Here is a 24,610-nt window from a genome sequence, read left to right on the forward strand (position 1 = left end):
TAAGTCAGGGTATTTTTTGTCTCAGCATTTTGTGGAACTACCTCTATTAATCTGAATTTCCCCTTGTTAAGATATTACGTGATTTAGGGGGAGATGAGAAATGTGTGTTTTAAGTTTGGCAGCACTCCCATGGAATATGACAGGAATTTATCATTGATTACAAGGGAAGAAGATCCTGAAATATGCAAGCAAGTCATATTTAATGTCATTACCAGATCTAATTTCCAAATGAAGTTGAATATCATAATACTTGGAAACAAAGGTGAATGTCGTAATACTTAGTTCTTCACATGCTAACATTTCACTAGATTAGAGGATACTTTGGTCATAATGCTGCAGGGGATGGAAACACTGAAGTTTTTCTGTGCATGGGCTGGACTGCCAGTATCCTGCAAAATGGACCATCTAAATGTAAGGGTTTAGAGACTTCAGTCAAGAAACACAGAGTGTAGCATGTATGAGTGAAACTTCCCCTTTGACCAGGAGTCTGCAAATGTTCTTACCTGACTGCCTACGCAGGGCATAGCAAACACTGAGCACACAGTCAGGTTATTTTCACAAATATATTCATTTCTCCTCACCAAAAATTTCAGAACTCCATTCTGGCCTCAGTCCATCTAACTTTGATCTACTTCACTAGGGTCTACACTTTTGTGAAGATTAGATCCCCTGTGTTCAAATACCTTACTTGCCTTTAACTGCTTTTTTTTTTTTTTTTTTTTTTTTTTTTTTTTTTTTTTTTTTTTTTTTTTAAGAAAATTATTTTCTGTATTTATGGAGTCTTTAATGTCAACCTGTTCATCTTCAGAAAAGAAAAGGCTGGTAATTACAGTGTTCCAGCCAATTTCTTCTTTCTGTTAATAGTGGTGTATGTTATTTGTCACTGCTATAGCTCTTCAAGGCAGCAAGTGGAATAATGCCAAGTACCTAATGGCTTTTACATTAGTCTGCATATATTACACTTCAAGTACATAATTAATCATGATGGATTGCATTGAGTTTCGCTCAGCTTAAGAGCAATTTGACTACCCCTGTTTGTAGCAGCTATTTGTATTTTTAATGAAAATAAGAGTTTTGGTTTGGGTTTTTTTGTTGTTTGTTTTTTGGGTTTTTTAGGATATACTTAGATATCCATATTGAAATTTTAATTGAATGCCATTATTATACTATATTTTCTTATTTTCTCTCTGATAAAATGAATTTATTATGAATTTTCTCTGCAGAAAAAGTTGCCAAAGGTCTGTAATAGTGTGGCAATAGCTGTTTTCTTTTACTAAAGCAGAACAGTGAACAATCAAAAGATGAAATTAAAACCCAGTAACATACTGTAGATGTTATTCTGTATCATGACACTGTTTACTCATGGACAATGAAATGCATGGTCATAAGATCAAATGAAAACAATCATAAATCTTTCATTTACAAGATAACACCATGTTGTTTCTCCTCCTACCTACCCTCCCTCCCAAGCTTATTTTGGCATGAGACAGCAACCATTCAGAAGAGCGATAGTTTGATCCATTCCAGGACAACTCTGAATGCCACTCCATGAGAGAGTGGAGTAGAATGGCCATCAGCCCTTGCCTGGTGGGAGGCCTTCCTTGAAGACTCCATATTGCTGCAGTTCTGTGCTTCTCTGGCGAGGAGGTTATTGCCAGTGCAGCATTAAGGCCACTTGTAATTAGACCCCCAGTGATATCTTCATGACCTCTAATTCTTGCCATAGCACCTTAAAAGATTCATACAATGTTTAAAATTAAAAACATCATTTTGGGAAATGCATCCTGTACTTATGTGTATATTGATGTTGCTTTTGCAGAAGACAGGCTCCTGTGGCTGCTGTGTTTGCAGGCAGTCCACAGTTAATGGGTGTGATTAAGCTTTGTACTGGATGGATGGTGTCAAGCCTGCCTTTATATAATGATGATGATCTCCTAAAAAGAAATGAAAATGTGAGTATCCAGTTCCATAAATGTGTGTTATCAGTGATTTGTAGACTGTTCATCATGTACAACTGAAGTGCTCAATTGAAATTTTTGGGAGTACTGTAAATGTTAATGTTCCAGAGAAGATGACCTCGTAATATTCCACAGGACATACATGTTTCCATTGCTCTCGTGTGCTCCCTAGGCCACCCATCAATGCAAATTATTTGTTTGGTGCAACTCCCACTACACACTAGTGGTTTTCCAAGCACTATCTTTTCTCTGAAGTGTTTATGGTCTAAGGTGAGAAAAAAGTACAAAGTCTTGTGAAGAAAGGTAGCAGCAATATCTAATGTATAAACCCAGGAACTGGATTCCTCAGTGAGCAACATGACAATATTGGATCTTAGGAAGGCTGTTGTCTCTGAATGATTTTGAGCAACTTTTATTCTGTGTATTTTGCCAGGGAGAAAGTCACAAAGTGGAAAGGACTTGCCCAGTGACTGCCTAGCAAAGAAATCAAAATCAGAACTCTACATTAGTCCTCACTCTCTGTTTGAACAGTCCAGAATTACAGTAGGGAAATGGAAATCTTTAGCAACACACCTGACTTGGAAAGCATCTCACAGGAACTGTCTTCCTCTTCACCCAAATGTAATTGGGAAAAAAATAAATATATTAGAGGGAAGGAGGACATGGGAGGGAAAATAGGAAAGGAAGTATCAAGTAAATTATCAGTGCTTCACTGTTACCAAAATACTCATGCTGAAGATTTTCAGGAGATTTTCAGGCTACTTAAAAAGTGTATAAGATTAAGATATTGACACCAGCAGCGACACATACTTCCCATTCAGCTCTCCATTGCCTCACCTATTTGATAGATTTCAAAAATAAACATCATTTATAGGTTGGTGTGTACCTGTCATTTGTGATTACAGATAAGTTCCCCTCCCCCAAAGTATTTAATTTTCTACTAATTTTTACCTTGCACTAAATGTTTTCCTAATCTATAGATTTATCAGATCTATTCAAAGAGGTCAGCAGAGGATATTTATAAGATACTCACATCTTACAAAGCCAATTTTTTGATTATTGAAGATTCAATTTGCAATGAAATGGGACCTGTAAGAGGATGTAGAGTTAAAGACCTATTGGATATTGCTAACGGCCATGTAAGTAACAGCTAGAAAAAGTTGAATATTTGAATGAATAAATGATGCATTTAAAAAGAAATATTATTGTAGTGCTGATTTTTATTTTCCTAAATATAATGTGTAAACAAAGATTGGTAAATGTTAAAAGTGATTAAGTTTTAAGTTCCTTATACACCTGTAACCATACCCCTTATTGTTCTTTAATTGTCCTAATCCTTCCTCATACATCAGTATCTAGCAGTGCTGATTCTCTTCCAGTCGTTAAATGCCATTTAACTATATATAATACCTGAAAAGTCTATTACAGAAGCAGTAAAGCCCTGCCTCAGAGAGTGTTCTTTACTAGCCTTAAGGATGTGCTTTTAAAATGTATAAACTGAAATATTCTTAAGTGATGTGTAGTTTAAAAAAAAAAGGGGGGGGGGTAGGCCAGGCAAGTCTGTGTGCTATGTGATCTTGTTCATCTTGCATCAGCTGGTGAGCTATGTTATGATTTCTTCTGTCCAGACGATAAGTGTGGACACACATCTGAATTGCAGCAAGTTAATAAGTTATTTCCTATTAGCAGAGCTGCTGTAACGGCTCATGTGCAGGTTCTTACTCTGCTCCCCTAGCAAGGTAATGTCATTTATCTTCAGCAAAAAATGAGGTGAAGACAAACTCAGTTCTGCTAAAACTCTGTGTGGTAGAGTACTGGGATGAGGACCAGCCTGCCGTTCAGCTCAGTGGGGCCTGTTTGGCGCTGATCAGGCTACTAGCCTGCTTGGTCCAGTCTCGCAGACAGGTCAGCATCCCAGTTGATAGTCTGAGCCAGAGGTGGTAGAAAGACTGGTTGAATAAACTAGAGCTGTAAGAATTTCATCCATGAAAGCTAGCACAGAGACTGCTGTACTGTGTCTATCCTGAATGCTGATAGTGCTGCTCTTGCTGTTGAACTAGGGAATGTGATGGGGTTTGTAATGCAATCTGCCACTTACTCAGCTGCTTCCTGGGGATCCAGCTAAAGCTTGGACTTTACAAAGGCAGGGGAGGCTGTAAGTGCTAAACTCGCTTGGGGTTTGGTTAGTTATTCTCTGGTCAATAGGGGAGAGGGGGTCACCAGTTACTTCTGAGTAATCACAGGTTAGCTTTATTTAGTTATTTTCCCTAGTCAAGAAATTTAAGCATCTGTTTGACATTACAGCTTGTTGTTGTGTCTATATCAAGTTCATCCTTGGCTTGAATGCTGCTTTTTTTTAATGGGGAGAATACGTATAAAACCTTTTATAGTCTTGTATTCCATTCTTAGGGAAAAATACAAGCTGTTAATAAATAATCTGTTAGGTATCTTATAAACTCTACTTTTAATAATACAGCTTTCAAAAGAATTTGCAATGCAAACATTTAATTTCTCTAGATGCTTTCATTTTGCAGAGTGATTATAGGGGTGATATGTTTTTAGGGGATTGCTCTTAATTTCCACAGGAATCTACGTTTGGTTGGCAGGTTTCCTGGCCAGTTTAGCCATGGAGGACATTGTATGCTTTCCTATTAGTTCCTTACCATTGATGATATCTACCCGCTTCATTTCTCTGCCTCACAGTTAAAAACATGTATGCCCTGGTCATTTATTGTCGTAATCAGTATGCAGTAACATAATACAGTGTCTGTGTGTGAATAACCTCCACCATTGATATTCAAGATATGCAGACATGTTGTCTTGCAATTTCTTCTCAAATCTGTTTTTGCATGGGTAAGTTCAGGTCCCCCTCCCTACTTACCATGTCAACTGGGACGATTTACCACAATTTCAATAGTCTGCGTAATGTTCACTGCCTTTCCTCATACTTCTCATACCTTGTCCTGTGCTTCCTGCACGCTTCCCTCTCTCACATATAATCCTGATCTCTTCCTAATTTCAACAGCACAGCTTTACTGGCAGTTTTTTAATACTTTTGTTTTGTTCATCTATCAGATGCAGTTTCTTCCTCCTTCAATTTCTAACACCCAGTTATTCAGCAATTCATCTTATGGGACCCTCTCCTTGGCACTTCTCTTTCATTTCAGAGCTGCTATTGCTCACAATGACAATTTCAATCAAAGGGGGAGAAAAAAGGATAAAAGACAGTGCCCAGTGCAAGGAGCCTGTCTTTGCCCGGTAAATGCCACACACAGCCTTGTCACTAAACAGAAATAGTCACTTACTATTTTTGTATCATTAGGATTGTCAAAGCGACAAGGGTTATTCTATTTATAGTGGAGAGGTTGACTAAGCAGGGGAAAAGAAGCTTTATGCAAAGAGTTTCACTTAATTCTTTTATGCTTAATATCTGTAAAAACCTGTAACAAAACACACAGTTTACACATTTAAATGGTGACAACTGAGTGTTCAGTATCTTTAAGAAAAGGTTGGTTGGCTGGTGATGAACATCACCTATGCTTTCTGTCTGTGGCTGAGTCCATATTAGGTTGGAAAAGATTTTGGAATGTCTGACAGGAATAAAGTAGTTCTTTCAGAAAGTTGACATGGTTTGTTCCAGAAAACTGACATAGTATGTTCTTATGGGAAGCTTTGAAACAAAGCGACTGAACTCTCATTTTGTGTGCTAATAAAAGTTGTCTAAGTTACACTGAAAGATTACCAAGACTTTCCAAGCCAGTGAAGTCTGCATATGTAGTTTGAGACTGAAGCATTTAGTTATTCCCAAATTAAGTGGGAAAGTGGACAAGCTCTTTTGCTGAGATGTGGCTGTCAGCAGGTCTGTCTGTGTTTTCCAAATTGCTGTATTTAAGAAGAGAATATAAATGTAGATTACTAGTTTGGACTATGGCTCCATCTAGTCCAATATGCTGTTTCTGACATTGGCTGAGAGCATAGGCTTTAGGAGGATTACGGAGAGGGTGAGCCAGGGGGGTTTGCCAGCAATCTGTTGCTGAAGGACTGCTTCGCTCAGGGGGAAACAACTCCATGTTTGGTAGCCACTGACAGATTTTTCTTGTCTTACCAGCCTCTTTAAACCCATGTAAACTTTTGCCATCAGAAGGAGTAGAGGTAAGGTAGTTGAGATTTTCCTTCCCTACACAGGTGGTACGCTACTTGCAGGTGAGGCTTGAAGTACTGGGTAAATGGAGGACAAGGATAATTTTGCATTGCTGTTGTTCTTTTTTATATGAATAAAGTGCACGGGTTTTAAAATCTGCTATTCTGACAAAGGTATTAAATCACGGGTGTTAATTTTAGATGGTTTTAAAAATTATAGGGGAATATATTTTCAGCCTATTGGAATTGTGCAATATAGAAATTAAATGTCTGAATTGTAAATGAAATTTCCAGAATACAGAAATAAATGAAATGTACAGAATAACTTTCTGTAATTATTCCTCTTAACTATTTTAATTAGATTTTCTTATTTTCTGACAGGTGGTTTGTGAGGAAGGTGACAGTTATGCCTACTCAAAATATGGACGATTTTGTCATGAAATCAAAATGAACTATTCTCCATATGTGAATTATTTTACTCGGGTATACTGGAACAGATCCTACTTTGTATATAGGATCAACACTGTGATATCCTTCCAGTCGTGAAAAAGCATGCAAGCTTCTTTCTGAAGATAATTATGAATGGAATTCAGTTGGAAAAGTTCCTTTTGATCAAGGAAAATATTTTTCCAGATACATGTGGGCACATACAGTGTACTGACAACTTTAATTTACCAAACTGGAACTGTGTGAACTACAGATCAACAGATGAAAATACCATCCTTGAAGGGAACAGGAAAATTTGTCAATTTTACAGTCTCTACGAAGTGTGACAGTCTTCCATATCCTGGCATTTTTCTTCCCATTACAAATCATCTTAATCTTCATGTAAATGAGATTTCTAACATGAATGTTAAATCATTTAAAGAGACCTTATCTAGGTAGACTTCAGTAAATGCAGAAACGTTATGTTAAAGACCTCATTTAAAGTCATATAGCTCTTATTTTCTAGCAAGAAAGCAATCAGTATCCTAAGAGTCTTTTCAAATAAGTGTTTGGGGTTTTTAGTTTGTTTTTGTTTTAATTCTTCCTGTCTTCCACTATAAACATTATGTTTATCAAACATTCATACATCTTATGTGTAGGTATAGTATTTGTATAAATCAAATCAGGAAGATTTTATTAAAACAGCAGTCCCGTAGATTAAGGCACTTATCTCCACATTGTTGGAGACATGTTGGTGGAAGCGCTTGGACTTAGATCTAGCTGCAGGACTTGACAAGATCAGATCTTCAGTTTGGAAAGAACATGTCTGTAGGATTTCTCCATTACTTAAACATGTATATGTATATGCATATGTGTGTCTTAGCAGTCATCAGAATGGGCCAGTATACCACAGTATGCCATACTTGTATTTAGACAAGTGTTGCAGGACAACTAGGTTTGCTGCTGAGACTTAGGCACTTCCCTTTGACCCCCTCTGTGCAGGCATGTGTGTGTGTGTGTATAAGTGTGTGTCTGGGGAGGGATGAGTGACACTCATTTCATTCAACTTCTTATGTGATAGTCATATTAAGATAGTGCCATAACTTTGATTTTAAACACTATAATCACCACCATTAAGAAGTAATATGTCATAGCTATTTTTAAATCAATTATATAACTACACTTGGATCTTTCAAAATGTTGGAAAGTACTTTGGAATCTTCCCTCCAAAATTTTTGTCTTCCTTACATGACCCCCTTTGCCCCTGCAGCTAATTTGCTTAACAAATTATGTGTTCATCCTGTTTGTTTTGTTGCTAGCTGATGTACTTTTAAAAGAATGAATATTGCTTTAATTCCAACTTTGGGCCTAATCCTGGTGTCGTGAATGGAAAACCCAACAAAAGGTAACAGTAACTTGGCTTAGATAGGTGTAGCTGGCCAAAAAGCAAGAACTTAAGTTTTGGAAGAGGTTGTTCACCTGGCAGGAGTTACCTGCACTTATGGATTCTGGTAACACCTGGCCCAGGGACCAGTCCGTCAGCCATGTGGGAATAGTTCTTTGGACCCCAGATGTCTTTAATGAAACATCTGGCATAACAGGGACTTTGTGATCAAAATCTCCAAGCTTTTCTGTAAATGAAAGCTGCAAAACTATTCCCACTGCATTTGTTGGTAAAATGCAAATTCAGAGGTTTTAACTCTGTGAAATTACTAGGAACTGCAACATGTCAGTGTATATGTATGGTTCCTAACTGCTCTATGCACATATATTTACTTACTTTATGCTAAAGGTAGTGTTGAGGTTTGGGGGTTTTTTTTAATCTATTATCACTATTGGGGCGATTTGAAAGAAAAAAAGCTTTACTGTTGTGAATGTCAGCATGTCTGTAATCTATTTTTCACTTATATTTTTAAGCCTAAGAGTCCTGACAAGATGTTAAATTATCCATTTTATTTGAAACCATTGTTCAGATAAATTCATCAAAAAATACCGGATGTGATCATTGAGAGAAACATTAGTATAATTGAGTTACAAGTTAAAGTAAGTATTCTTCCTGGGAATACAATCACTGTGTTGAGGCTAGTGTGTATGTTTGTCCATATGCAGTCTGCATTTATTTGCTTATGTACAAGTGTGTATGTTTGACTGCACTGGACTGTTTCAGACTTTTGTCTTACAGTATAACAACAGAAGCTACTGTATTAACTTGAGCTATGGCAGGCATGCAGGAGCTTTCTCTGTATGTGCTAGTATGGATGTAGATTTATTTAATATTTTGCAGTTAGTTTAGAGTTCCGTATATAATTTAAGTTTGTTTGAATCATTGTCCGGAATTACACATCTGTGTGTCAGTCATTCACGCACCTGACGTTACTCATTCATGAATACCATTTCATAACAGCAATAAGGCATTCCAGGTAGCAAATTTCAGGGTTACAGTTGCACTTGGGTGGCTGAAGTCACTTAGCTTATGGCTTCATGCCTTATAATGCCATGCCAAGGTGCAATATTTAACTATCCTAGACTGCCTGTTGTGTTTTACTGCAGTGCTGTTTGCATGTGGTACCACATAGAACATAGTTTGAATAGGTACATGTAGAGCACATATATTGAAAAAAATACAAGCAAGGCCATCCACACACCTGAAGATAACTGTCTCGTAGCGCATTGGCCTTTATACATGTTTGAACAAACATGTTGAACCTTATTTGAATTGTGACATAGTTATTGTTATTAGTTTTGTCATAGTTTTTAAGATGTATTCTTGATACTTCAATTGATTCTGCTTTAGGAGAATCAGTTAAGATTTTTACCTTGCTTTTTATATTAGAGAAAATTGTATTGCAGCAGCATTGGCACAGCAGCCTTAAGTAACAGAGAAGGAGTCTTGTATCTGGGAGAAACATAGCTGTTGTCCCAGTGAGAAGGCAGCATTTTTTAAATAAGTGACTGGAAGAATTATATCTTACAAAGAAAATTATAAACTTGAACTTATCCAGTTATGGAGTAGCAAAAATAATACAGTCTATTCCAATTTCCACATTCTGTGAAAAAGAAAAAAGTAAGTTCCATGATACTCCTTGGAAGGAGAAGAATAGGGCATACTTACATCTGACGTGTATGTACAACCCTAGCTTGTTTTCAACACAGGTCACAAGTCTAATTTCTTGAAAGAGTTGGGGGAATGTTTGCAAATTTTGATCTGTTTTGCTGTAGATGTTGCAATTCAGTTGAAACATGTGCCTTGCAAGCTTTTATTAAACAAACAAAAAACTCAATCTGTGTTTCTTTTTGTGAAGATTTTTTTTTTTAATTCCCATCCCTCTGATTTCTAGAGCTCCAGTTGTGTCTTAATACCCTTGCCTCCAAAGATGCTCATGTAGTAAAATGGTGCAGCTAGGATGTATGCCAACCATCTTATTAACAGCTGTCACCAGGAAAAAGGAGAATTTGCATAGCAATTTGTATTGCTGTTGTGTTGTTTTATTTCCTCCTTCACACTTGCAACTTCTGATATACTTGGTCTTAATAAATGCAACAAATTACCTTGAAAGAATGAGTAAAGTATTTTCAAGCACTCAACTGTCACCATTAGAGCTGTGGATTCAAGTTTTATCAAGTCACAGTTAAACTGACATGTACAGTTTTGTTGTAATCTTTTAAAGATACTCTTCCACTTCCTGAATTACCACATACTTGAACTCAGTTGATAGATTTGCCAGGAGGTATTAGAAACTAATTAAGTAACAGCGTTTCAGAACATAAGCCGTTCTGTTCATGTTTTTATAAAAATACTGTTTTCATTTCTTCCAAACTAAATGCAAATTTTAAAGTTAAGTACAATTTCCTTTGCGGAGGGGGCACACAAATATCTGAAGAAAGGACTGAGGTTCAACAGGCATTGAGAATTCTTCAAACCATTTGTTCTGGTTGCATCACTGTTTGCTGAAAGATAGACAATTAGGGATCAAATTTTGTGCTTGCCACCTTATTTCTGTAAGCCATCTGCCAGGGTCCAAATCTTGTGACCGTTCATCAGCTTTACCATGCAATTCATATGAGTAAGAGCTGCAAGATCAGGTCCTAGGGTTTATAAACTGTCATGGAAACACTTGTAAATGAGTATTGTTAACTATGTCTAACCTATGCTTTAACCAAAAATCTAACAGGAGAAAGTGTAGGCTGTCTGTGTATATGTGTGGGCACGCGTGTTGTATTTGCATTTAGAAATGTCTGGTTTACTATTGTGTTTTGGAGAATTTAATGAGTAGCATCTGTTATTGCTAATGGTGGCTAAATCTGTAAATCCCCTAAAAATTTACCGGCAGATGTACTCTGAAGTATCGTGGTATTAAAGAGGAAACAAAAACTGAGTTTATTCCAATACAAGCAATATTTCATGTGAAATAATACCTCAGCATAAATCTGTTTAATCATGTCTTTAGTACTCTTTTTAAAACTAAACTTTAGAAGGAAAAAAAAAAAAGTAGAAGTCCTAAAACATGCAGTGCCTGTTTAGTTAGTAATCATTTTTACTTTATCAGTACAGCTAAAATAAGATATCACCATTAAGTTGTTGCATTCTTTAAAATTGCCTACCTATGCCAAATATAAGGCTAGCTATGCCTAAAATTTTTCTGAATTGTTTGGTACCTCAACTAGATGTTTAAATGTGTTATTAGATCTGGCAGTGTTTTAGATTGCAGCACAATTAATGTATGTAATTCTGCCTTTCAAGTGATGAGAGTATGTTTAAGGTTATCTATCTGTTGGATGGAAAAGAGGTGGGTGTTTAATACCCTATAAAAAGTTTCAATCTTTGTACTTCAGTAATGTAGAAGTATTACTGGTAATGCTTTACTTGTTACTGGTGACATTTAGTAGTAGCATATATGGCATTTGAACATATTTATGTGCAGGTATTTAATAACAAATCTGAGGAATTCAATTCCTTATGTCCTGTTTGTTGTCTTGGACAGATTTTTATCAAAACAATGTATACATGGTAAATATTTTTCTCTTGTGATAAACTTTTTCTGTGCAAAAATAATAATAAAAGCCAAGTCCAAAAAGTATTGATCGTTTGGGACACAAACTGTTTATGCTTTCTTTTGGGAACTCTGATATCCTTTCAGGAAAAAACATTTAAGTCATAATAAATTAACCTCCTTCCTCTGTTGCTGTAACAAAATGCTTTTGTACTCTATTGTATTATTTGCATATGCAATTTTCAGTCAAGACTGTACAGTATGACTCAAATATATGTCTTAATTGGGCAGAATAAATACCCTTAAAGATCTTGAGGATTAGGCAGCCTATTCATACAGGATCCATATGTCATGCTGACTTTGACTACCTATTGAGACTGATACTGGTATGAAGATGAGCAGCAAAATAAGAGATGCTTCATGTAAAATTATAAAAGTTTAATTTTCTTCCTAACAATCGTCCTACAACAAGCATGTCCAGTGGAAATAAATTGCTATGCAACATCAAATGCTTAACCCTTTTTTTTAATCAACTAATGTATTGTCTGTCTTAAGTTTCAGGACTTTTACAGATAATAATTACTGATTACATTGGAGCCTTCTATCATTTTTGTAAGACAGGAGGAGGAGTGAGATCTTTGTATACAGACTGCTTTGTTATAACTTACCAGATAATAATGTGAAAACTTGGAGATTAATTTAGCTAAAATTTCTGAAGATGATAGAAATATCTGATGAAATGTTTATTGAAAAATAGATCACATAGCAGACACAAAATATATATTTAAATCTTTAGTTCTTAATGGTTTGTGTTTGAACAGTACATCAAACTGCTTTCCTTTGGTCCACTCAGGAAACTAACTTAATTTTGGAAAGATGAAGTGCACTGACATTGACGTATTCAATTTTATCCATGAATTCTTCAAGCACCCTAGACCTTGTAATTGCTTAGCTGAAGTGGGAATGGAGCTTCCTGGCTCCATGAAATATATGCTGGTGTTTGCATACACTTGAATGGCTTTATCCAAAACTGAGATCCTGAATACCGGCTGTGAGATACAGAATATTGTATTCTGATGTACCAATCAGTGCTTGAGAGATGCTAGGTAAAATTACAGATTCTTTTTTTCTAAATGCTAGTTCTGTAGTTTGTCTCTAGGACCTAGTTTCCTGGATCTTCTAAGTTTTGCTGTGACCCAGACTGGTATACTTCAGTTCCTGGATGCTTTCAGATTACTTAGGTTACAAAGAGGTAGGCACTTTTGTAATACTAATGAGATGGGATGCCTCTCATTATGAATTTAAATGCAGATATACAGATGTAAAGCAACATAGAATACTACTGAACTACTCTGTAGGTTATAACACACTGATATATATGTTCACCTACGGAATTCTGAACAGCTTAAGAATGCCTTGGAATTTCCTTGTGCTCCAAAGTTTTAACTCTAAGGTCAACTGTCAAGCCTTGACTCCTGGTACTATATTGACTTGTTATAGAAGGGCCAAAAATATGCTAAGACTGACTTTTTGCTACACAGTCGCAGTAAAGACAGATTCCTTAAGAAGAACATGCATATAAAATTATGTCCTAAACCTTTCTGCTTCTGAAGAAAGGCTGAAAAAGGACTGACAAGAATGTAGCCAGCTTCTCTTTGCTGCATAATATGAGGCTGCTTGTTAGGCCTTTAACATAGAAACTATGGTGCCCCTGGAATAGTTGCTAGGTACTGGAAAGAGCACACGATTACCTTAAGATCTGGTTTTCTTGGTTGATCTAATTTCATATTTATACTGTATATTTCTGCAGATGTGATTGGCCTATTTACATAATTTTAGAAAGATATATTAAAATTCAATGTTTTGTTTTCATTTAATCATGAAAACTTCTCATTTCTAGAACATGCACATTCTAATAGTGCAACTTGTATTTCCACTTCAGTAACACCTGGATAAACATCCAGTACTCCAGAAGTCTTAACATTTGTTTGGCCACCTTACGCCAATCTGCGATATGGCCTGAACTGCTGGCTGTATTCTAGGGACGTGCCCTGGCTGCGAGATCCCGCCAGAGGGAGGCTGCTAGGCTTGCTGGTAATTTGGTCTCAGTATAGCAATTCTTACAGTAAGTGGTGACAGTTCATGGTTCTCAACTCGTCAGGTAAGGTTTGCTAGAGAAGAGTCCTAAAAACAAATTCCACCATGTTCCTTTGTCTCTAGAAGCCGGCAGTGTGTTAAAAAGCGTCTAAAGAGCTGGTTCATTTCCATTAGCCTCTTTTGTGCGCTGCTTCCTCTCAGAGCCAGGAATTTCACTGCACTTACTTGAGTTGCCTCTTTGGTTATACACCGTATCAGTTTTTCTCTGGTTTCCACTTCAGTTTCACCAGAAGATTCAAATTCCTTTGGAAAATATGGCTACCTGGAGAGAGCTATACTATTTTCTTGGCAGTGTCCTGAAAAGGGAATGAGGTTACAGTGGTCAGTCTTGTAGCATTTTTATGTGAAGAACATTCATCCCCTTCCAAAGATCAGGAGCTGAAAGATATTGCTGAAAACAGTAATATTTAATTCCTAGGTAGTGGGGAAATAAACATTAACTGCCTAACTTTGAAATAACTGTTTAGTATATGTATTTTTTAGTATTTCTTTTCCTTCTAAATTGGGCAATATCTTTCCTATCTTTCTAAAATCTGTCAAGGTAGTCATATGTTAATGGAAGCAATGACAGTCTCCAACTAACAGGCTCTTATTCATTGTGTCTTAAGGTCATACCAGAACTTCTGCATCTCCTCTGCCCTCCCAGACTGTACAGGTTTCTCTGCCCAAGTTCTCAGAAAAGGTGGGAAAAGGCAAGTTGCACCAGCCTTTTCATATACACACACACACACACACAAAAGTATTTCATAACATAATACAGTTCAAGTGGATCTCTTCAGGCAACTTTATCACATTTCTTACCATGCTATGAGACCATGTCACACAGCCCTAGAGCACTTTCATATATACGGCATATGGTTAAGCTGTATTACTCAGTGTGACTTGAGACCACTGGTTACCATTCCTTAAACTGTTTGGCTGGCTATAGCTCCTCAATGAGCTTGTAGGGCCAATGTGAGCAGTGGAAAAACTGTGCTGACTTTCCAAGTAGTTACTAGGCTACAGTATCACCCACTGTCCCTGAAGAGATCCAAACAGAAGTCTGTGTGTTGAGTTCCCCTACCCCCTGTCTGCTGAGCTGAAGCTCCTCCTCCACTCCTTAATTCCAGGAGAAAAATTATTTTAATTGAAATGACTGATTGAGAAATACAGTCTTTTCATCGATACTTTAGTTTTTCAACACAATAATGCAGTTTGGTCCCTTTTTTATAACATGAAAAACCCTCTGAATAGCACATTATAAATAACTCCTACCATTTCAAAACATGTATTTAGTGTTTATAAAACTGCCCAAAATCAGTAAGAGCAATATTCCAGCCAGGCATGGCTGAGCTTCAGTAATATAACTTTAGAGTTGGTAATCACAGTCAAATGCATCCCATTTGTATTTCCATCTCTTTAAATTTTAGGGTAGGATTTGCATCCACAATTATATTTTGTTTGTCATTGCACAGATTTTCTGCAGTTGGATGTTAAAAATAACACAATTGTGCTAGTAAATACCCAAGATGGCAATGTTGTTGCTGGTTTTGTTCCACAATGTGTGCGATAAATTCTGTGAATTGGAAAGATGTTTAGCAGAAGCCTAAATTTATGTCACCAAAATTGTATTAGCAAATATGTTAACAGTATATAAATTCACATACGTGAGGGATTATTTGTCCGAGTGCTATGAATGAAATCCAGCTCAGATCTTGACATGCTGTAGACAAAACTGTGTTCTAAATGTGTATATGCATATATAAAAGATTAGTAAAGGGAGTGAATCTTGCAGTGTATGTTAAAATAGAGCACTTGGTTTTGAATGGAATTCACTTGCTTTTTAAGAGTTTGTGCAACACCAGTAGGAAGCAAGGCATTTCAGAAGGTGATATGTTGCACTGTATGTCATCACAGATCTAAATGTTTCCCCTGCTGAACACTCATCCTGGCTGATCTGGCTGGCTGGCTCAAATTAAGTTAATGAGCTTTCTAGTGCCCTTATAAGGTAGGAAATTATTCATGTTTTATTTTATGTAGGGCACAAAGAGTAAAGGTAACACATTTAAAGTTTGTTAAAACAAGTTAACCATAGATGCATTTTGACAGCTACTTTCCTGTTGTTCCTGTTAGACCATTGATTAAAAATGTTTGGTTTTACTTTTTGCCTCCCCAATCTCAGCTTTCACATAGTGCTGATTTTTAGAAACGATCATCCTTTCCCCTTCCCAGGGTAAAGATAAAGACTGAAAGCTTGTAATAACATGATGTGATCTCCCAGCAATCACTTCTCTTTAATTTTAGACTGATAATTCCCAAGATGGCAGAAGTGCAGCTGACTGTTGCCCATAATATTTGACTAAAGCTAATTGTAATTGTAATTGTTCCTGGCTCTTCTGAGCAAAATTTCACTTCCAGTCTAGATATGTTATCAGTGAAGTTACAGCACAGCTGGCAACAAACACAGCTGCCTTGCTAATGCCGTTCTAGTAAAACTGCAACCCCTTGTTCAACACAGCAAGAGGGAGTATCTCTAATTGAAAAATATTAGCACAGTTTGGCCAGCTGGATGTGGGAGGCTTGTCAAAAGGGTGTTACTAATCTATTGTTACTGTCGCTATGGGAAGGGAGATATTGTTAGTCCTTATTATCAGGGTTGGAATCCCCTGCTGTGACTTGTGCTTGAAGCGGTGAAAAAATTAGCAATGTTTGGTTTGATGAGTAGTAGGAAGTGACTGGTACTGGAGTGATCTGGCTTGGATTTATTATTGATCGTGTTATAACCAGTGCGCAATGATTCCCCTGCCCAGATTGTTTTAATCCAGTTTAGCCAGGCTGATGTATTTGCTTGCCTAATTCAGAGGGAATATTTCAGTCTTGCTTATACTGCAGAAACAGCACACGCTATTCTCTTTTCCTCCCCAGATGTTTCACCCAAAGACTGATTTGCTGCACATGATAATTGACGTTATTCTTCACATATTATGCTGAGACATGTTTTGCTCTTTCCACTTCTCCCAAAAATGCATGTCTCTCCTGAAGGAGCAGCAGTCTTTATATGCACTCATGAGAAGCCAGACTTCCAAGACCACCTCAGCCCACATCAGATAAACATATAAAATATGTCAATATATATATTTAAAATATATAAAATATTTGGTCACATCCATCTTTGAACCATTCAAGTATCCCAAGGCCTACAGAACTTCCTCTCTCCTTTAGGCAGTAGCATTTTCTCCTCTGTTTTTCTTACTGATCACTTTTTGCTTCATTGGAGTTTTCCATATAGACTTCATGAAAATAAGCACTTGCTGGGTTTCCCCAAAGTCCCCTTCCCGGTTGGAAGCACCATGTCTTTGTGTCTGTTCTGCTTGGGGAGGAACATGAAGGAATAGCTGTGGCAGAGGAGCCTGGGAAGAAAACAAGTATCAAACTCAGCGAATTATGGAAAAGCGGAGTACATTGTGCTAAAATTGGTTTCTTTGCTGCATAAAGCCGTCAGGGCCCAGCAGCCCCCCGCTTTCTGCCGGGCGCCCCTCGGCAAGGCCTCGCGGCGGCCCCGCCCCCGGCCCTCATTGGCCGCCGCGGCGGGGGCGGGGCCGGCGCTCCACATGGAGTCGGTGCGCGCAGGGGCGCCGGGCGCCCGGCGGGAGGTTCCTGCCGCTGCTCCTCGGCGCGGCAGCGCTCCCCGCCTGCTCCGCTTCTCTGCGCAGGTACCGGAGAACAGCCCGGCGGGGACGCGGGTGCGGGGCCTGCGGGTGCCGCTGCGGAGACTGCCGGGCCCCTGGGAGCCGGCGGGGCAGTGGGCGCTGGAAGGCGACGGCGCCTCCTGCTTCTCCCTGCAGGGGCGGGCGGGCGGGCGGCGGGTGCGGGGTGCTGCTGCTCCGCACGGCCGCGCGCCTGGACCGGGGGGCGCAGCCCGAGTACGGGCTCTGGCTGCGGCGGCGGGCGGCACGGTCCCCGCGGGCGGCGCTGCTGCGGGTCCGTGTCCTGGACCGCAACGACCACCGGCCCCACCTGCGCCCGGCCCGGCCCCTGTGGGTGGGAGAGCTGGCGCCGCTGGGCACGGAGGTGGTGCGGCTCGCCTACCGCTCGTGGCCGCCCGGCGCCGGCAGCCGCCTGCTCTTCGCGGTGCCCCGCAGCGGGCAGGTGCTGACCGTGGGCTCCCTGCTGGGGCTGCGCCGCCTCAGCCTCTGGGTCTCGGCCCAAGACCACGGGTGGCTGCGGCCGCTGCGCAGCCCCGCGCGGCGTCTGCGGCTGGCGGTGCGCGGGCGGCGGCGCGCCGGGCGCGCTCGCTCCCGCCGCCGGAGCGGCCGCGGGGCCCCGGCGCCAGGGCGTACACGGCGCGGGTGCCCCCAGGGGCGCGCGTCGGCGGCACCGTCTTCATGCTGCCGCAGGGCCGCGAACGGGAGGCGGGCGGCTGGTTCGAGCTGGCGTCGCCCGGGGCGCTCCCCGCCGTGGGGGTCGACAGGGCGCCGGGCCGCCTCTACCTGAGGCGGGAGCTGCGAGCCGGCGGCCGCGCGGAGGCGCTGGTCAAGGTGCACCGCGGCAGCGGACCAGGTAGGCCGGGCCGGGCGGGGCGGCCGCGAAGTGGCGGCGGCAGGGTGGGGTGGGGCTGGGCCGGGCCGGGCCGGGCGGAGGGGCGGTCGCGAAATGGCGGCGGCAGGGTGGGGCGGGGCGGGGGGGCAGGATGGCCATGAAACGGCGGGGGTGGCGGCGCCCGCTCGCCTCTTGGTGGGCTGAGCCCGGGGTGACGGGGGCACCTGCTGCCTGACACATCTCGAAGGGCTCTGCTGTGGCCCCGCGGGTGGCAGGTGTAGCCAGGGTGGCAGCGCAGCGCCATGTCCAGGCGGGCATTGAGGGGCCGGTGCGGACCAGGCTGCCCTCGCACACGGTGCTGGAGCCTGGTGGAGCTCGGGTCCACCCTGTGAAAGAGTAGGTGAAAAGGTGTGCGCGGGTGCTTTGGTCAAGGCAGCCTGCTTGGTTTCACAAGAAGCTTGCGTGATGGCGACTTCACTTCTGTAGGGGTCTCTGTGGGGGTCAGCGAGTGGGGAAGGAGGGAGAGCGCGTTGTGATGAACAGTTTGCTTTACCCTGGGGAGAAGCCACCAAAGAGCCTCCTCTGCCCACTCGCGGGCCTGGGTGATGCGGGGGAGGAGAGAACGAGCACAGCCATGTCGGCCTGGCGGCATGTGCTTACTGCATTACGGCCCCAGACCACCGCGTTTCCAGATCCTTCCGCAGTTCCCTGCCGAACCATGCTGAGGTGGCAAGGAAATTCAGCAATGGTAGCTGCAAAGCAGTGCATGCGGTGGAAAAATAACCCGTGGTCTAGTACATGATGATAAGTTCACAGCAAGCAAAGTGAATAAAATATGTGGGGAGTCTTAGGGGAGGAGGGGATGTAGAGAACAAATTGAAAGTACCACCTTGCCCCTGTGTAACCCTCAATACATCAACATCTGGTATACCGCGTGCTCTTCTCTTAGCTATATAGCTAAGAGAATAACTAGACTTAACCAGGTTAAACTTGATGTGTTATGTCTAAGAAAATCATCCTTTCCATGTGTTACTTTGATCTTATTCAGGGTGAGTTTTATAGTGTTTTTGTAACTTTGGCTTAGGTCTCTGATAGTGTTCCCCGATATCGTTTGCCTGTGACCTCCCCCTCACCCCATAATGATCAAATCATTATGACTTTATTGCAGAGGGAATGTTTACAGCTTTCTGTAAATAGTTTTTATAGCCTAATGCTCTGGAAATGTGATATGAGGTAGAAGGAAAACAAATGTGTTTGAAGTGTACTTGGGGCTGTGATCTCCATTACCTTTGTGCACTTTGTGTGCATGGAGCATCCCAGACTTGTCTGTTTGGGAGACATTACAGAAATGTGCTGTGCAACTGAGAAACAACATTTACCATAATATAAACTCTGTCTTTCTGAGTAACTTTAAACAATTCATCCAGCACTGAAAGTAGAATTTCTCACTCAAGCTAGAGTTGGAGTTGGAAAGGTGACATGTTGCTTAACTGTCTTGCTTATTACCTTGTGAATAGTATATTATAAATGATTAATCATGTTGTCCTCTCCAATGTGGTGCTGTACAACATATTTTTACTGCTGTCTCTGGGCTCTGATGATGCATTGACGAGGTGAGCCTCGGGGAGAAAGGAGTTCAATGATCAAGTGGGACAAGGTCATTTAGACACCCCTTTGACCTACTTCTAAAATTAAAGCTATCCCATAACTTTGAACAATCACTAATTCAGGATTTTTTTTTTTGAGTGCTTATTTTACATGAAGATGATTAAAGGGTTGGAAGCTTTGAGCAGCTGTTCTTTGCTGGAAGAAACTGGAACTGTTTAAAACCAGAGGGAATTAATTTTTTCTGCTCCTCATTCCCCTCATGCCTCTTGTTAAATACAATTAACAGTGGCTGACAGTAGTCAATATTATGGAATATGTGCCAGACTCTTTACTGTCGCTTATTAATTGAAAAACAAAGCTACCAGACCTTTACTAATTCCCATCTTTCACGTAAAACTTATGAATGGGAGTAGATATGTTTCATGGCTATTGCTTCTCCAGTGAAGCTTGTTTTTTCATTGCTTTAATGCTAGAAAAACTCACTTCACTAATTCTGCTTCAATATATCTGACCTGCTTGTTTATTTATTTTTATTAACCTAGAGCACTGTCTCTTGCAAACAGTAGTCATAGAAAGGCAAGGTATTCTTGTTACACAGGTAGAATATTGAAATAAATTGAGTGAACAGTTGCAAATTTTTGAATCCTCACTATTACTCATACTACAGTGATGTGTATGGGAATGCCTTCTGTTCTGTGATGACACCATAGCCAGAACTGGGAAAATACTTTTTTTTTTTCCCCCCCACAAAGCTAACATTTTGTATGTCAACAATGCATCAGAAATAGCTTTGTACAACTTACGTGAATTGTCTTATTCACCTACACAAAGCAGTTAATATCTTCTTTAAGAGTCTGTGTCTGATAGCCTTCCTGAGTCTCCCAGTCTCAAAGCCTTGCTCTTCTGGGCTCTGTACAAGCATGGTTGTGTGATGGGGCTTGGAGTTCAGAGAAGATCCTTATACAAAGATACAAGCTACTAACCTGCTTCCCCTGCTTTTACCCTCCGATCCCAAAGGCGCAATGGCTTAAAGGATAGTCTGAGTGTGGGCTTCCTGGGGGTGATGAGGAAGGGGTTAAAAGGGCTGTAGCTCCCTTTTCCCTCCAACTCTGCCACTGTTTGTACGCATGTGTATGTGTGCATGTACACACATGTACACATTCTTATACTTGGTACTGAATGATATGTGGAATTTGTACAGTTACACAGCTGCTTCCTCTTCCTTTACCCACATCCATCCTACTTGTAGCTTTATGTTGAAGACTGTCTATCATGGTTCAAAAAGTGAAAGGATGCAACTTGTCTTTTGGCTGTCTTTTCGCTTTTGTGCTTTTTGTTTTGGGGGGTTCTTGTCTTGTTGTTTTTTTGTTTTTTGTTTTTTGTTTTTTTTTAAAGCCCACCCTTAAGGCCTCATGATCTTGAAATAGTGAGACCTACTCAGTGATTTTGTGCTCCTGAAACCAAAATAAACAAAACTGCCCGCACTGATACCACAGATACAGTCTGCATACTATAATTAAAAACTATGGTAAGAAGTTACTCCCTGATCTGTGAAGGTTCTTTTTCTTTAACAAAAAGAGAGACTCAAAAGCCCTGAAAGACAAATCTCTTCACCTGTCAATATGTCTGCAAAATTCTGAAGTGTAAGCTCGAGTCTAGCAACCCTTTAAATCTGGGATGCTTCAAAAACATCCAGATGGGATTAATGCTGAGCTGTTAGTTTATTGCTGAAATGAATAAAACAGCTATAGGGCTGTTCAGTGTTTTTGTCTTTCTGAACTGAGATGAATCTCTCCTCCATGTTCCTTTTCACATGGGATAAGAACTCTGTACAACTGTAACTGAATTCAAAGGAAATTGATCTTAAATCTGACTGAGGAGCTGAGGGCGTGCTAGCATAGTGCAGTAGATTGAGGTATCTGTGCCTTGTGGGTGGAGTGTCTGATGGCAGAACATAAGTATTAAACCCTTATGACTCACTGGATGTAACCTGCATCTTAAAAAGGCATATGTCTAGTCTTGGAATTCCAGAAAATGCAGCCTAGGCTGCATATTGAAACATTAAGTAGTTCCAGTTCCATGTGCTTTCTAAAAAAAAATTTCACCAGAAAGCCTATTTGGAAAAGAAAACACTTTCAGTCCACATAATACAGCTTCTATAAATATTAACAAGTGCTCCATATATAATTTCAAATCACAATATAGCTTAGTCTTTTATGCATGCAGAAATTGCCCATTTCTTTCTGCCACCTCCTGGGATTTTTAGAACAAAATAAATCTGACTCCAGAAACAGAATCCTGAAACAGCAAACAACATCAGAGGCCATACTTTTTTCTTCCCAGTGTGTGACTGATTAAAACCATATGTGGATACTATTGCTATGCCTTCAAATTCAGGTGCTGACAGAGAACAGGCTTGATTCACTGAAACTGTAAAACTGTTTTAATGGCCAGGGATCGTCAGACAAAACAGCAAACTTCAGGATTAAGGTTATTGTGTTACCCTGTCTGCATATATCTTTGGAAGAATCTTACTGTAAACAATTATGGATGTAAAAATATATAATGACACAAAGGCAATAAATAAGCAGTAATAGTGCAAGTCTATAGCTGAGAAATGAACAAAAAGCTTCAAAACTGAGGAGGTGAATATAACATTTATGTTCCAGGTTTTCATAGTAAGGTATGCAGAGATTTCTCATAATTTACATAGCTTCTTTATCACACCAAGTTAAAAGAAAAACAAACGAGATCTTTAGAATACCCAGCCCTTTTTTCTTAATGTTAACATGTTAAATCTTTTTATGCAGCCTGTGATTTCATATTTTAAATTTTCATTACATTAGAACACCAGGAAGGTATTTACAGATCTGTTTCAGACCTTGATCAAATCTGTGAACCATGCTAGAAATATTCCTGTGTACCCTGGATGTTGTCTTACGCTCCAAGAATATTGTGTAGTATGTAGCAGGTTTTAATCACTATACACAGACAGGAGCTGGTTTTCTCAAGCCTTGTGAAGTTGACTGATGGGTGGCTGCATCTTCACACCTACATTACACGTGCAGAATTGGGTGCCCAAAATTCATGGTCAGTGTGTTTGCCCAGTCAGTACATGTAAACGTATCTAAGCAAGTGTGCGTGGAGCTTCTTATTTAGAAACAGGATTCTGCAGTGGAACTAAGCTTCCTGCCCACGCGTGTGTTTCTGATCTGCTTTGAAAGCTGTCTTTGCTAGAGGATGGTGGTAGCTTCTCAGTAGGCATTGCTGCTCACCTACAGTGCAGATACTAATGTTTCTTTGCTAAAGTGGTAAGGCTCCGAATAGCGTGTAACTCAACAGTACTGAGGTTTTAGTCTGAGCAGTGAGGTAGGCGTGCTAGCAGAAATTGTCCAACATTTAAGAGAAAGTTAAGAAGAAACTTAAACTTTTTAAGACTTGTCCTTAGGAAATGGGCTGATGGCAAGGACTAGGGATTGTGCTCCTGTAACTATCCCCTTACTTTCTTGCACACTGCTGAGGGAAGGTCCTAAACACAGTGCTTGCTTGTTGATAGTTGGTATCAGCAGGGTTAGGAGTGATTTGTGCATATGACTGTTTATGCAGCAGCTGCTCAAGCTTTGGTTTTGGTGCAGTAATCTGGTTTATCATCTACTTTATACTGCGATTTTGTTTCTCTGTTAAAATCCTTCCATCATCATGTCTATTCTCTAGCTTTGGGAACCCTAGTATTTGAGCTAGTATTGGAGCTAGTATTTGACTTACCTCTTTGCAGACTATAAGAAGGTTGTGTATTACCAAACGTGTGTTTTTGTTGTATCAGAAATCAGGATGTGCTTGCTTTACATCTGGTGGGTTGGCTGAGCTTTTGACTCTGTAAACAAATGCTGTGCATAGGGAACAGACATCTGCTTTGTGAAAGAGAATAGTAACAACATGGCTAGGGGTATGGAAGGGGAAGAGGATCTGTTTAGAAATCTAGTATATAAGGAGAATTGGAAGATAGGTTAGTGACTCTGCCTTTTTATCTCTTATGATACAGTCTAGTAGCCAGCACACTGCTCCTCTGGGGGCTGCTGGTCTGATTATCCAAACGCATTTATTCATGCTCCTGTCCAGATTTCTGAAGGTGCATACGTTACTGGGTTTTCACTGGGTTTGAAATGCAGCCTTGTTAAAGTTGCATCTAGCAATAGCAAGGCAGAGCCAATGACTTAGGGGCTATTCCAGCCATAGGCTCCAAGAGGGATTTTTTTTTTATTTTTTATTTAACAATGACAAGATGCAGAGCTTAGCTTTTTCCAAAATACAGGTTGCTCAATAGAAGTATCTTGATGTAAGTTCAATGTCAATTACATTCATGGTGCCCTTATAAAAAATGTTGAAAGACCTTCTAGGATTTGCAATTATAAGTTTAGAGCGTCTCTTTTTGTTGGCAGTCAATAGGCCTTGCAGGTAGTTTCGTTTTGGTTACACAAGTACATTCTTGTTTCTGTTACTGGAGTGTGCTGTACCTGTCATATGTCTAGTTTGTCTTGTTGCTTTGCCTGCTTTATGAAATACTAACCAGTGAATGGGAAGTTATGGAGGGGAAGCGAAACCAAAGTAAGTACTGTCCTTCCTAACAAAACCTGAATGATCTGCACAGATAAGCAGCTGTCTTACAGCTTCTTTCTTCCCTTTTTTTAAAAAAGGCCCAAAATTGTCCTCAGTACTTCTGATTCTTTAACTGTTCTTAATATGTAAGTATGGTTTGGTGGCTGAACAGGCTTCCTCACCAACTGATGTGCCTGCAAATCATTGTGGATTGTG

The 24,610-nt window shown here is 40.2% G+C and overlaps 2 protein-coding genes across 2 annotated transcripts in view; both read left to right on the plus strand.

Annotated features, from left to right (window-relative positions):
* DPY19L4 (dpy-19 like 4) overlaps positions 1–12,024 on the plus strand; it is a 35,648-nt gene extending 23,624 nt beyond the window's left edge. The window contains exons 17-19 of the mRNA XM_067290312.1: positions 1,820–1,952; positions 2,939–3,097; positions 6,480–12,024. Of these exons, the coding sequence (XP_067146413.1) occupies positions 1,820–1,952; positions 2,939–3,097; positions 6,480–6,644 (457 nt within the window). The 3' untranslated portion in view covers positions 6,645–12,024. The remainder of the gene's footprint in view (positions 1–1,819; positions 1,953–2,938; positions 3,098–6,479) is intronic.
* A 5,238-nt stretch (positions 12,025–17,262) lies between these two features.
* Positions 17,263–24,610, plus strand: part of LOC106483857 (neural-cadherin-like) — a 58,515-nt gene continuing 51,167 nt past the window's right edge. Inside the window, 3 exon segments of the mRNA XM_067290013.1 lie at positions 17,263–17,496; positions 17,498–17,929; positions 17,932–18,211. Of these exon segments, the coding sequence (XP_067146114.1) occupies positions 17,263–17,496; positions 17,498–17,929; positions 17,932–18,211 (946 nt within the window).

This window comes from Apteryx mantelli, chromosome 2 (assembly GCF_036417845.1).
Source record: "Apteryx mantelli isolate bAptMan1 chromosome 2, bAptMan1.hap1, whole genome shotgun sequence".
NCBI classification, from domain to species: domain Eukaryota; kingdom Metazoa; phylum Chordata; class Aves; order Apterygiformes; family Apterygidae; genus Apteryx; species Apteryx mantelli.